This window comes from Plecotus auritus, assembly GCF_963455305.1.
Source record: "Plecotus auritus genome assembly, chromosome: 2".
In the NCBI taxonomy this organism is placed as follows: domain Eukaryota; kingdom Metazoa; phylum Chordata; class Mammalia; order Chiroptera; family Vespertilionidae; genus Plecotus; species Plecotus auritus.
The window spans coordinates 32298886-32312079 of record NC_137771.1 but is presented as its reverse complement, the minus strand read 5'-3'; the positions used below and the strand labels follow the sequence as shown (position 1 = coordinate 32312079).

At 56.2% G+C, this 13194-nt stretch overlaps 1 protein-coding gene across 1 annotated transcript; it reads left to right on the top strand.

Moving 5' to 3' along the window:
• Positions 1-9138, top strand: BSND (barttin CLCNK type accessory subunit beta; the record flags this gene model as incomplete). Its single annotated transcript, XM_080657112.1, has 4 exons — positions 1-424; positions 5701-5795; positions 7523-7792; positions 8703-9138. Exons 1-4 carry the CDS (start codon positions 248-250, stop codon positions 9136-9138), a joined length of 978 nt encoding a protein of 325 aa, XP_080513238.1. The 5' UTR covers positions 1-247.
• Between the last annotated feature and the right edge of the window lie 4056 nt (positions 9139-13194).

The following is a 13194-nucleotide window of genomic DNA, read 5'->3' as shown; positions in this document are numbered from 1 at the left end:
AGAGGGAAGGTGAAGGAGTGAAGGTGGTGGTGGTGCCGGGCCCACTGAAGCGTAGCTGTCGCCTGGAGAACGTGTGGCCCAGGAGCTCGGCGGGACCTGAGGGACCTGCCCCCTCTGCAGCTCTAAGTCCGGGTTTGCAGTGATCCCAGAGCCTCATCCCTCCGGGTGCGAGGAGCGTGGGTGTCCACGCAGGATCGCGGGCACCCCTCGGCGGGCAGTGAACGGACCGCGGCCTGGCAGGGTGGCCATGGCAGACGAGAAGACCTTCCGCATCGGCTTCATTGTGCTGGGCCTCTTCCTGCTGGCCCTGGGCACGTTCCTCATGAGCCACGACCGGCCCCAGGTCTATGGCACCTTCTACGCCATGGGCAGCGTCATGGTGATTGGGGGCGTCATCTGGAGCATGTGCCAGTGCTACCCCAAGGTAGGCAGAGGTGGGGGCAGCTTCGCTGGGGGCCAGAGGGCACAGCCAGGGGCCAGAGGGCACGGCTGAGCCTCTATTCCAGGCATAATGCCCATCTTTCAATCTTCTTTTCATACGCCCGCTGTGCATTCCCTTTTCTCTCCACTCATCCACCATCTGTCTGTCCGTCCATCCCTCTCTTATCATAAGGGTTGATCAGAAGCCCCCTGGATCTGGAGCCCTGAACTAGGCCCACGAGGAGACACAATGAGACCCAGCACACAGTCATCCATGTGCTTGGAAGCAAAGTAAATGAGCGATTGCCACCTGCCAGGCAGTCCTGCGTTCACGGTGCAGCTCAGGCCTCCTCTGTAGTTCCATTTCATAGTGCAGAAGCCCAAGGCTGGAAAGGTGAGGTCCCGCCTCCCCTAAGTGTCAGGCTTTGGAGCTCAGATGTGTGTGATTAAGGCTGTCGCTGCGTCCCAGTGCTGCTGAGAGTGCTGGTGGGTCAGGCATAACCTCGATGCCATGGGTTGGTTAGAGCCCTGTCCGTTAGAGTTACAGTGCCCTCCCAGCCTTGTGAGTGACTTAGTGATGGGGAGGGCACTGGCTTGGGAGTCCCGGGTTCTAGTTCCAGCTCTGTCCCAAACTCTCGGTGTGACCTTTGTCATTTTCTTACATTTCTGTCCTGGGAGATGCAGAATGGAGCCCCACACTCCCATTTCTCCCAGTTCAGAGTTATTATGAACAGAGAAGAGATGGGATGTAGGGACGTTTTATAAACTGTAGGGCATTCTAGGTAGGTGATCGGCTGCCACCCTTACTGTTATCGATCCTCCAACAACCCTGTAGGATGAGCATGTCAGGAGTTGTAGGCCTTTAGTGCTCAGAGAGGGTGTGCGGCATTTCCAAGGTCACACAGCTGGTCAGACAGACCCAAGGAGACAAGAAGAGGCGCATGGGTTCTGACTTGGGCTCTGCCTCTCACTGCTTGGGGGACTTCGGTCAAGCCCCTTCCCTCCGTGAGCCTCAGTTTCCTCATTTGTACAACAGGAGTCAGGAATGGGGATGGAGGAGGGGGTGCATCTAAGGGCCCTGCTGGTCCAGGCATCTAGGACTCTAGGCCCCAGGCAGCCCCCACCACCTCAGTCTCCTCCTCACCTCCCCTTTGGGTGGCTGTGCTGGGGGGTGTCCAGGGGAGGAGGCAGGAGGGAGGACGCTCCTGGGGGATTGGGCCTGGCTCTCCCCAGCCCTGCCCCCTCCACGGGCCAGCCCCGGGCGGGCTGTCAGAATGTTTGGTGTTGGGGCGGTCCTGGCTGGTTTGTAGTCATTTTCCCAGCAGTTTACAGTCAACTCGCCTCTGTCTGTGCAATGCCCTGAGCACAGGTCACCGGGAGAAGAGGAACGTGGGGCCCAAGCCACCTACATAACCAGCTCCATCCTCCTTCTCCCCCCGTGATGAGCTGGACCCTGGGGACAGCTGGGGCGCAGAGGGTAGTGTCCTTGCTGCCTTCTCCCCTTTACCAGAGGTGGCTCTGGGGTGGTGGGCAGTGACTGGGTGGCAGCGGATGAGGGAGAGGGAGAGAGGGAATATTACTGTGTATTAATGAGTAACTGTTGATAGGTCCACGTGTTCCTGTGCTGTGGAGGCAGCAGTGCGGGGTTGGAAACACGGTTTAGTGTCCAATAGGCCCAGATTCAAATCCCCCTCCCTCGGCCTCACTTCTGTGACCTTGTCAGAGAGAGTCTCCCTGCGTCTCAAGCCAAGTGGGAGGGACCAGTGGGGTCTTGTATGTGGGGGACCCAGCATCCCACCTGCCACAGAGCTGGTTCAATGCATTATTCTCAGGATTGGCGTTTGTGGCCTTGGGCAGCCTCTGTGTGTGTACAGGTATGGGTTTGTGTGGGTGTTAGATCCGGCACATGAAGGGAGGGAGGGAAGTGTGATGTAAACCAGAGAGGCACACTGGGGGGAGAAGGGGGGCTGTCAAAACCCTCAGCAAATGCTGGTGCCCATCCTCCCCTCAGGATCCTCCCTTGCCTGATAAGTGGGAATTTCTAGATTGAAAGAAATATAAATATAAGGGACTGGAATAAGCCAATTAAGATATGGGGATTAGCATTAGCCAATACCAACATGAATTCAGCTGTACCTCTCTGTGAGGGGCTGGGGGACTCACAGGGAAGACACTTTTCTGCCTGATGGGGAGGGAGTGGGCTTCCCAAAGAAGATGAGCTGAGCTTTGTGGGCTAAGGAGAAGTTCACCAGGCAGAGAAGATGGGAAAGACATTCCAGGCAGAAGGAACAGCGTGAGGAGAAAGAGCAAGGCGGTGGTGGGCGGGGGGGCATCATGGCTACAGGGGGTGGGGTGGGTGATGGAGGAAGGCAAGGAAGAGAGGGAATGGGGCTCAGCTCTGCAGGGCCCGAGATGCCATGCTAAGGAATGTGGACCTTACCCTTCAGTTGATGGGACAAGAGAGGGACGTGATCAGCTTTGTAGTTGAGAAAGTTATCAGGCTGACATGGGGTGGAGGAAGGCCCAGGGGCAGCCAGACCAATGGAGAGGCTCCTTCTCTGGTCCAGGTGAGAGATGATGATCTCCTGGACCAAGGCAGGGTTGGAACCCAAGACTAGGAACTAAGAAGACATTTCTACTTCATCAAATGTATATAGCACCTGCCGTGGCTGGACGTGGCACTGGCACTTCCATCTAGGTTGTCTCACTGAATTTCTCAGCCAGGCTTGAGAGAGGAGGAGGAATCAGGGAAAGTCTAGTAGGTGCGGCAGTGTTAGCTGAGATGGGGCAGGGGAGCTGAGAAAGCGGGGGGTGGGGGGGGTGGGGGAGGACTGGCAGAAAAGCAGTGCCTCTCCCTGTCCAGCTTCTGTCTGTGCCCATGGGTCCCCTCTCCCTACTCCTCCCTGTTCAGCTGGAGCCCAGGCCCAGGCCCCTGAGTGGTGGTTGATGGATCTGTCCTCTCCATGGGCCCCCCTCCTTTCCTTTGCTCCCTCCTTTTGGGGTGGCTCTGCCTAAACTCAGATCTGTCTGCACTCTCCGGCTGAGAACTCCTTCAGGGCTCTCATTGATTCTGGATAAAGACTGAACTCCTTAGTCTACTGTTCTGGGCTTTTCATGGTCTGATCTCCCCTCCCTAGCTTCAGCTCTGCTTTTCCCCCTCTCTTAAAAGGACTTGTGTTCTAAGATGCTCTAGTCTTTCCTTCTCCTTCAGGCTTTTCACAATGGCAATGATGATGGTGATGATGATGATGATGATGATGATGATGGTGATAATGATGGTGATGGTATGATGATGATGTTGATGGAAGTGATGATGGTAATGCTGATGATGATGATGATGGTGGTGGTGATAATGATGATGATGATGGTGATGATATGATGATGATGTTGATGGAAGTGATGATGGTAAGAGTGATGGTGATGATGATGGTAATGGTATGATGATGATAATGATGGAAGTGATGATGGTGGAGGTGATGATGATGATGGTGATGGTGATAATGATGGTGATGATGATGATGATGTTGATGGAAGTGATAATGGTAAGAGTGATGGTGATGATGATGGTGATGGTAATGATATGATGATGATGTTAATGGAAATCATGATAATGGTGATGGTAATGGTGATGGTGATGGTGATAATGGTGATGGTGATGATGGTGGTGATGATGGTGATGATGATAAGGAGGAAGATGGTGACTGAGTCATGAGATATTGAGGCAGAGGAAAGGACAGCTTCTTCAGAGTACAGAGCCAGCTGGCAAGTGCAGGGCATCCTTAGTGTGTGTGGGAGATAACCAGGCCCCTGTCTTATACCCAGACATTTTGGGGAAGCTTACCCCTCCCAGGAGTTCTAAGAACTTCTCCATCCATCATTCCTGTCTCCCCAGCAGGAGGGAGCTTTTCTGATGCAGACAAGAGTCTCTTACTCACTGCACTCTATGGGAAGGGAAAAGGGCGCTGCTATTTATGAACCTGGTACACAACAGAGGGTCTCATCAAATATTTGTTGAAAAAATTTTCAGTTGAGGAGAGCAAGACTCAGAAGGTAACTTCATCTTCAGTTGCATCCAACTATTACTTACTGAGCAGCTACTATGTGCCAGGCATCATGCTGGGGGTTCCTTATGTATTATCTCAAGGAATCCTCACAGCAACCCCCAGGAGACAAGCATTGCTAGTCTTACTTTTTAAAACTGTGATAAAATACACAACATAAAATTTACCATCTTAACCATTTTAAGTGTTAATTGCATTTACATTGTTGTTCAGTAGCTCTCCAGATCTCTTCATTTTACACAACTTCTCTTTACCTAGTAAACAATAACGCCTCGTCCCCCTCCTGCCCGTCTGCAGCAACCACCCTTCTACTCTCTGTCTCTGTGACTCTGACTACTCTAGATTCCTCATATAAGAGGAGTCATACAGAACTTATCTTTTTGTGATTGGCTTATTTCTTCGTGTTTTATCCAGAACTTCATTCCTTCTTAAGGCTGGCTAGCTTTCCCTTGTATGGGTAGACCACATTTTATTTATCCATTCACCTGTGTAGGGAGGGACACTTGGGTTGCTTTCGCCTCCTGACTACTATGAAGAATACAGCAAATAGCTCTTTGAGGCTAGCCCCATTTTACAGAGGAAGACAGGGAGGCTCTGGGCGGGCAGATGGCCTGCCCAAAGGAGGATTCTCACCCAGTGTCCCCAAAGGCAGGCTCCTTCTGCCTCATTCCACTGCCTTCTTTATGACCTACTCCCCTCCGCCACCCCGTGCCCACCACTTGCAGAGACCTCTTGATTCCTGAAAGTTCAGGGACAGGGACTGGTGGGCACAACCCCAGTCATTTGTCCCCCATCACAGCCTCTTGTGTCAAGAAACATGTTCCACTCATTTGCCAGATATGAACCAAGTGCCAGGCACATTCTGGGAACTGGATGAGGACCTGGTAAATGACAAGATGTGAGCAACTCTAGGGCAGGGACGTTTGTCCCATTCACTCCCTGCTGACCCCTCGGGCCTACAAGAGTGCTTGGCACACAGCAGGTGCTCAGTACATGCTTGTTGGGTGAATGTAGAGCCAGGTGGGAGCAGGAGCCTAGGGTTCCATCCACCCACTGGTGCTGGCCCTGAGCAGACCCCTCTCCTGTGTAAAGGGGAAGCCCTCCCTGGTGGGCCTCTCTGCCCAGGCATGCGGAGAGTTTAGGCCGTGCTCTGGGGGGAGCAGCGGCCAAGGGCGTGTGTGGGCACCTGCAGAGAAGCCGTCTCCCCTTTGCCCTGCAGATCGCCTTTGTCCCTGCTGACTCTGAATTCCAAGGCGTCCTGTCCCCAAAGCCGCTGGGCTTGCTGGAGAACGGACTCACTGCCGAGATGAAGGGGTAGGTGCTGGGCCCTCTGTGCTTGGGAGGGGGAAAAGGGGAGGGGCAGTGACTCCCTCAGTGAGGCAGTGACCAAGTCTCCCCTTACAGAGGAGAGTGAGGGAGTGGGGTGAAGGGTGGACAGTGTCTCCTGCCCTTGCTCCAGGCTCTGGCCAGGCCTTCCCACCCTACTAGGAGCATACTGTTAGAAATCATGGATTGTTCTGAACTCTCAATTCTGTGAGGCAGGCATTATCATTCCGGTGAGGAGACTGAGAGTCAGGACTTTATCCTGTCTTTCAGTGAACTAGTGGCAGACCAAAATCAAAGTCAGGTTTGACCCTAAATCCCAAAGAGCTGTGACTCCGACTACAGTAAACCAGGGGCATGAGGATGGCTCCGGCACAGCCCAGGGCTCCGCCACTGTCTGCGGTGTGACTTTGGGAAAGTGGCGTGCCGCTCTTTGCCCCCTCTGTAAAATGGGGATATTAATGGTACCTTCTTCCTGGGGGTTCAGTGAGAGAATAATATAAGCAAAGTGCTAAGAACAAAACCTGGTGCATGGTAGGCCCTTGATAAGTGTTTGTCATCATTAGTAAGAAGAGCTTCCTTTGCATCACAGGCTGGATCAGACATTTTGCCCCCATTTCCTCCTTCAGTCCTCATAGAAACCCTGTGATGGGGAGCGGAGGGGTGTCCAGCCTTTTATACAGATGTGGAAACCGAGGCTCAAGAAGTATAAGCACAAGCCTCAAACCCACAGGGAGTCGGTGACAGATCAGACCAGACCTGCTTTTGTCTCTGAAGGCGGCAAGTCGTGGCTCAGCAGGACATGCAGGGAGAGTCAGCCTGGGAGAGACGGGACCGGCCGCCCCGTTCCGGCACCCGGAGGCTGTGACTCCGTGCTCAGGAGGCCTGGTGCAGGTCCAGGGTCCGGCTGGGCTCTTGAACGCTCTCTGCTTTGCTGGGGGAAGGAAGTCCTGATGGAATTTTATGTTCCTGGCACAGAGCGACCAGATGTTCTGGGGAATGAGATGACAGACCCTGGGTGGGCATGGGGACCAGCCTCAGGACCGGTCGCGTGGGGAGAGCAGCTGTGACAGAGCCCAGGCTCGTGCTGCCCTGAGTTCCGGGCTCCTCCCGTCACTTCTCAGCCGTGGGACCCTGCAGGGGACCTAGTCTCTGCACTTCACTTTCTGGAGGGACTAGGGAGCAGTAGGAAACGTGATGTCTGAGCCCAGCATCAAGCCCACTAGTCTCATGCCTCAGTTTCCCTCAGCACCTCCCAGAGTTAGGGAGAGGATTGGATGAGCTGCCGGACAGAGCCCGGCAGACAAAGAGCAGCTAATTACTGCTGCTCTGTCCTCATTGGGAAAATGAGAATGATTATTCCGCTTAAAGGTGTTCAGAATAATCATTCTCATTTTCCCAGGGAGGATGTAGCATAGCCTGTTGAGCCCAGCCAACTCAGTCCATGAGACTGGTCTTCCTTTTGCAGTTGCTCCCTGGGGGTTAACTTTGGAGACTCAGAGTGGAAGGAACACAGGCTGAGGGGCTGAGCTCTGCCACTTACCTTGCCTTGCTGGACCTCAGACTGCCCATCCATGAACTAGGTACATAATGATGCCGAGGGCCTCTTGGAGATCAGGGAGAACCAGGTGGCCAGAGCAGGTGGGCCAGGGGACAGACTGATGAATCCTTGCCCACCTGCCTGTTCTCTCTCCTGCCGTCTGCTGTGCCCCAACTAGCCCCCAGCCCCCCTACGTCAGGCTGTGGGAGGACGCTGCCTATGACCAGAGCCTGCCTGACTTCAGCCACATTCGGATGAAGGTCCTGGGCTACAGCGAGGATCCCCGCCCCCTGCTGGCTCCTGAGCTGGGGCGGCAGCAGCTGGAAGCTGGTGACAGAGGGGAAGGTGGCCCTCGCGATGCTCAGGCCTGGATGGAGGCTGCTGTGGTGGTCCACAGGGGCTCGGATGAGGACGAGGGAGAAAGAAACCCAACTCAGAGCAGTCCCAGGTGCGTGTGCAGAGTGCAGACGGGGTTGCTGCCACTTCTGGGGTGAAGGAAGAGGGATGTGGGCCATGAGGGCTGGTTGGGTACATATGGGAGTCGAGAGGGCAGGGGGTGGGGACACTCAGAGGGCAGCAGGTGTAGCAGATGCATGAATCGGGGCTTAGACAGACCTTGGCAAGTTTCTCACCGTCCTGAGCCTCAGTTTCCCCACATGGGGAACAATCCCTCCCACCTCTGAGGGGTGTTGTGGAGATGGAACAGTGCCTTTAAGGGTCAGCATACCATAGACCTCTGCACTGCCTGAATGCCTGTCATGTGTGGTGGGGGGCGGGAGGCATGGGGCCAGAGGACCTGAGTTCAAATCCGGACCCTGCCCCTGATGTGCTTGTGACCTCAGGTAGGTCACTCCCCACCCCGCCCCGTCCCTGGATGTTTATGAATTGGGTTCCCTATTCATCCATGTATTTACTCATCCTACCACTGTTCCTGGGCACCTGCTCCCGGCCAGGCCTGATGGCGCCCACCCTGCAGGAGTTCTTGGTCCAATGGGGGAGGCAGGTGAGGGAGCAGAAGGCGACACATAGTGAGCTGGGGGCTGAGGGCCCAGAGGAGAACCCTGAGTGATTGGAGAAGTGGAGGAATGACCTGGTTTGGATGATAACATGATAATGGCTCATTTTTTGAGCACCTACTAGGTGCCAGGCATTGTGCAAAGTGCTTCGAACACACGATCTGCTGTAAACCTCCGAGACTCCAGAGGAGTGAATATTCTTATTTCCTCCACCTTACCGGGGAGGAAACTGAGGCCCAGACAGGTGGGCTCACCTGCCTGGCCTTGCAGCCAGTGGCGGAGGCTTAGACCCAGGCAATCTGACTCAAGCTACCCTTGCTCTCTCTGGCTCTGTCCCTGCAGCTCCCCAGTCTCTCCCCGGGGTCCTGCACCTTTGGCTTCCTTCCAAGATGAAATGGATGTGGGCTCCAGTGCGGGCGGCAGCCCCAACCCGTCTCCGCCTGAGGGGGAGGAGCCTGGCCCCCCGCCAGGGGAGCCCTGGGCCTGCAGGTGCCAGCTGGACCGCTTCCATGACTTTGCTCTGATCGATGCCCCCACGTCGGAGGACACACCTCCAGCGGGACAGTGGCGGGACGCAGCCCTCCCCAGCTACTGGCAGCGGTCCCTGAGGACGAAAGAGGAGGGCGAGGCTTCCGACACAGGTGCAGAGGAGCCGGAGCAGGAGGAGGAGGACTTGTACTATGGGCTGCCGGACAGCCCTGGGGACCCCCTCCCGGACAAGGAACTGGGCTTTGAGCCCGATGGCCAGGGCTTAGATGGAACTGCCCCTGGGTGCTAGCCTGGCACAGCCACTAGCCCTGTGTGATTTCACAGGGCCTCAATTTCCCTATCTGCAAAATGGGGTTGTCTGGAGTGTCAGAAGAGACAGTGGGTCCTAGAGCACCTGGAGAACTGTAAAGAAACACGCAGGGAAGTGGCGATTATTTTCAGTGGATCATGGCCACTCCATTGTTATTGTGGGAGGTTAGAGCTTTGAAGGTGAAATGTGATTCACTTAGAAGATCTGCAGCAGCTGGGGCCTCTGGAGCCTTCTCTGCCTCTCCCCAGAGCTGCCTCTGAACAAGCGCCTCCTTGGGGCTACACTGGCTCTCTGATCCCCTGAGAAGGCCTCTCAGGGTGCCCGTTCCTGCTGAGTCTTGTAGTCTGCCCGGTATGCCGTGTGATCTGCCTTCACCCAGGGCTAACTGCATGTCCCCACTCATGTCCCTCCTGTGGCTCCTGTTTTATGGGATCCAAAACCTTCCATGACTGACCTCTGCTGACCTCCCAACTTACTCCCCCACCAGCCCATGCCATACCTTCTGCTCCTCAACCCCAAAGCATGTCCTACCACACACACACACACACGCATGCACGCACACATGCACGCACGCACACACACACACACGTGCACACATGTGCGCTGCTACCCATGCCCTCCCACGCCACCTCTCTGCCAGGAAGCCCTTTGATCCCTCATCTACCTAGCAAATTTGTGCTCGTCGTTCAAACCCTTGCACAGATATCCCTCCTCTGGAAGCCTTTCCTGCTGTTACCGCCTCCGGGGACAACGTAGTCCTGGCTCCTTCGTACCGCCTTGGGGTCTTGCACGCTTGTCACTGGACCATGATTGCTCGAGGCCAGCGCCCTTGCTTTCCTCACATTGTACCTCCTGTGCCAAGTCAGTGCTCGCTGAGAGCGTACTGAACTGACCAGAGCCCAGGAAGCTTTCGCAGAGAACGTCCTCTCCCCAACGTCCCTAACACATAGGCTCCCCGCCCTTTCCTCTCCGGCACTCAGACTTCTAAATGGCCTGCATCGGAGTCACAGAGCCGGGCAAAAGGCCCCCTGAACAACCCCGGCCCTGCAGAATACATATGCTTTGGTTTAGGATTGTGGGTTGAAATGAAACTTCCTGGCTTAATTCATTTTAATCCAGGTGGCATTTACTGAGCATCTAACAGGCGTCCTCAAACTACGGCCCGCGGGCCACATGCGGCCCGCCGAGGACATTTATCCAGCCTGCCGGGTGCCGCTGCCTGTCCTGCTTAGCAACCGACTCGTCCCCGGCCCGCAGTGCGCATAGGAATTTGTTCATAGTTTTTTTTTAAAACTATAGTCCGGCCCTCCAACGGTCTGAGGGACAGTGAACTGGCCCCTTGTTTAAAAAGTTTGAGGACCCCTGACTATGTGCCAGACACTAAGCCAGGATCTTTAGGGAGAAAGAGACATGAACTGACAGCAGTTCTTGCTCTCAAAGGACTCACAATCTAGTGAGCTTGGTTTCTTATAAGTGAGGGACAGAGTGCAGGGCAGGGGCTGAGGTGGGAGCAGAGGAAACATTGGCACAGCAGAGGCAGCAGGGTGACCTGGGGCCAGCGAGTCTGCGGCAAGTAGCGCAGCCCCTGAAGATGCCCCTGTATCCCAGCAGCAGCATCGCACGGCAGAGCAATGCTATCAGTAGCTCAGCTCGGCCACGCCCCTCAGGGTGCCCGCACAGGGACCCTGGCAGATGCTTCAGGGGAAGGGGCAGTGGCACTACCTCAAACCAGGTCCACGGACTTAGAGTTGCACTCGGGCCTCCTGGGACAGGGAGACCTCCTCCTGGGCTGGGCCTCTGCGTCGGGCTGGGGACCGACAGTGGAAAAGGGATGCCCTCTGAGCTGGGTCAGAAGGGCACAGCCTCCTCAACGTCCCCAACACCCCGCTCCTTTCTGAGCCACTCTACCTCCAGTATAAACGCCTGGGCAGTGAAAGGCATATTGGGCACATCCCTGTGCCATGGCGGGGGTTCCCAGCCATGACCTGGGCCGACTGGCGAGGTGGGGTGTGTTTCTGTGCTCTGTTTACGAAGGTGGGGAGGGTGAGCTGCATCAGAAACAGCCAGCACGGACGGCTAAAATAAAACTGCTTGCACCATTTAAAAGGGTCATTTTCCTTCACCTGCACATTCTTTTATGTTCCCCTCTGGCCAGGGTAAATGAGGCATCGTGCCCGGCGGGCACCGTGGGCGCCCTCTGGAAAGTGCACACCAAACACAGCGGCTGGCCATGTGGGACGCTGTGTGCTGTGGAACTCGCGTGGCCCCCGTGTCCCTGAGTCGCCATGGGGGGCGTTCCCCAGGCCTTACCAGAGAGCCGAGAGCCTCTCCTGCGAGGCGACCAGGAGAGATGCCAACCCCATCCTATTGTGCTGAGGGCTTGGGGCAGCCGAGAGAGATGGCAAGACTTGGTTTGGGCTGCAGTCCCGGCTCCCCCACCACCTTGTTGTGCGATGGGGAGACACCATGCCTGGTCTCCCCAGGACAGTCCTGTGATGCGGCGTAGTTATTAGCGGGGTGCTTTCACTCTCATCCCATCTGGACGATAAGCTCCATCTGCACCCGACCTGTGACCTCGGGTTTCCTCATGTGCACAGGGAGGGTGTGGGCCCCTGTCTTTGACCTTGGCAGGGGTTTGGCGGTGGGGGTGTCTGATGGAACCCATCTGCTGATGCCTGCAGGAGCCCACCAGGAGCTCTCCTGTGGCTAACAGTTGGGTCGAGACTCATTGCAGTGAGAACACCCCAGGGGGCATCTCTGTAGGAGGGTGAGGAAGGACTTGTGGGACTTGGGCTGGTGCGAGCTGATTGGGGGGTGAGGGAGTGGGGCTCTGCTCCGGATTGGGTACTGCCGGGAAGCAGGGCTAGTTCTGTGATGCGCACCCGATGCAGCTCCTCGCGAAGGGGGAGGACCAGCACCAGCCAAAGCTGAGCTGTAAATGGCGTGGGAGCAGCGGCTCGTCCCGCCAGGACAGGGATGTACGCTCACTGTGTGGCTGTGACCACGACGCTCATGCTGCCTGTGCTGGGCCGTGGCTGCCGAGTGGCCTTGACTTGCCTTGACCATCACGGTCCCAGAGTGGCCTTGTCTGAAGCTGCCGTCCTGTGAACTTGCTCAGGGTCAGCAGAGCAGCAAGGCCTCCCTGAGGGCTGGCTCCTGGCTGCCAGGCTGCCCCTCCGGCCTCACTGCTGGGCGGGCCCTCCTCGGGGCCTGCTGGTGACTGTGAGGAGGTGGGAGGCAGCTGTGCTGTGCATTTCATTAGAAAGGAAGGGTCGGCAGCTTTTGGACAGTTTGAAGAGCAGGGGTGCAGGGGGCTCTGCTCTAACCACCCGAACTCTGAGGCCTGTGCATTCCACCCTGTGCCTGCTCCCTTGGCCGAGCTGCCTTCCAGTCCCCTCTAGCTGGTGGATTTATGGGGGGCAGGGGAGAGGGCGCAAGAGGTCTTCCGGCAGGTCCCCAGGGGGTGGGGTGCAGCGGGGCTGGAGGAGCAGTCTCAGTGAACCCCGGGATTCCAGCTTTCAGCCCCAGGCTCCAGGTTTGTGTACCATGGCAGGAATCCCGGCTCCTTTCACCCTCCTGTGAGGTCAGAGGGACTTTGGAAGTTTCCACTCTGGGAGGAAAAGGCCCTGGAGACATGGAGGGACGGCCCCTGCCTTAATGGGGCAAGAGAGTGGTCCTAGGGCAGGGAGCTTGGGTTCCCGCTGACTGCTTGCCGCGACCTTGGGCATGTCACAGCCCTTCTGTTCTCTGTGTGATTAGGTGGAGGTGGACGAGATTCCAGTTCTCCTCCCAGTGCTGAAGCACTGCCAGGCAGCTGAGCGACAGGACAGAGCCCTAGGTTTCTGTAAAAGGAGGACTTGGTAACACTTGGAGCTGCCCAAAGAGCATCACGGTTCTGAGGCCGGGGGCGGGGGGGGGGGGGGGGGTGGGGAGGGGTCAGGGAGAAAGAGAGAGAGGGAGAGGGAGAGGGCTTGCACAGGAAAAGAAAAGGATTTCAGCCACATAAAAGATCCGTGACCGCATAAAAGAAACAAA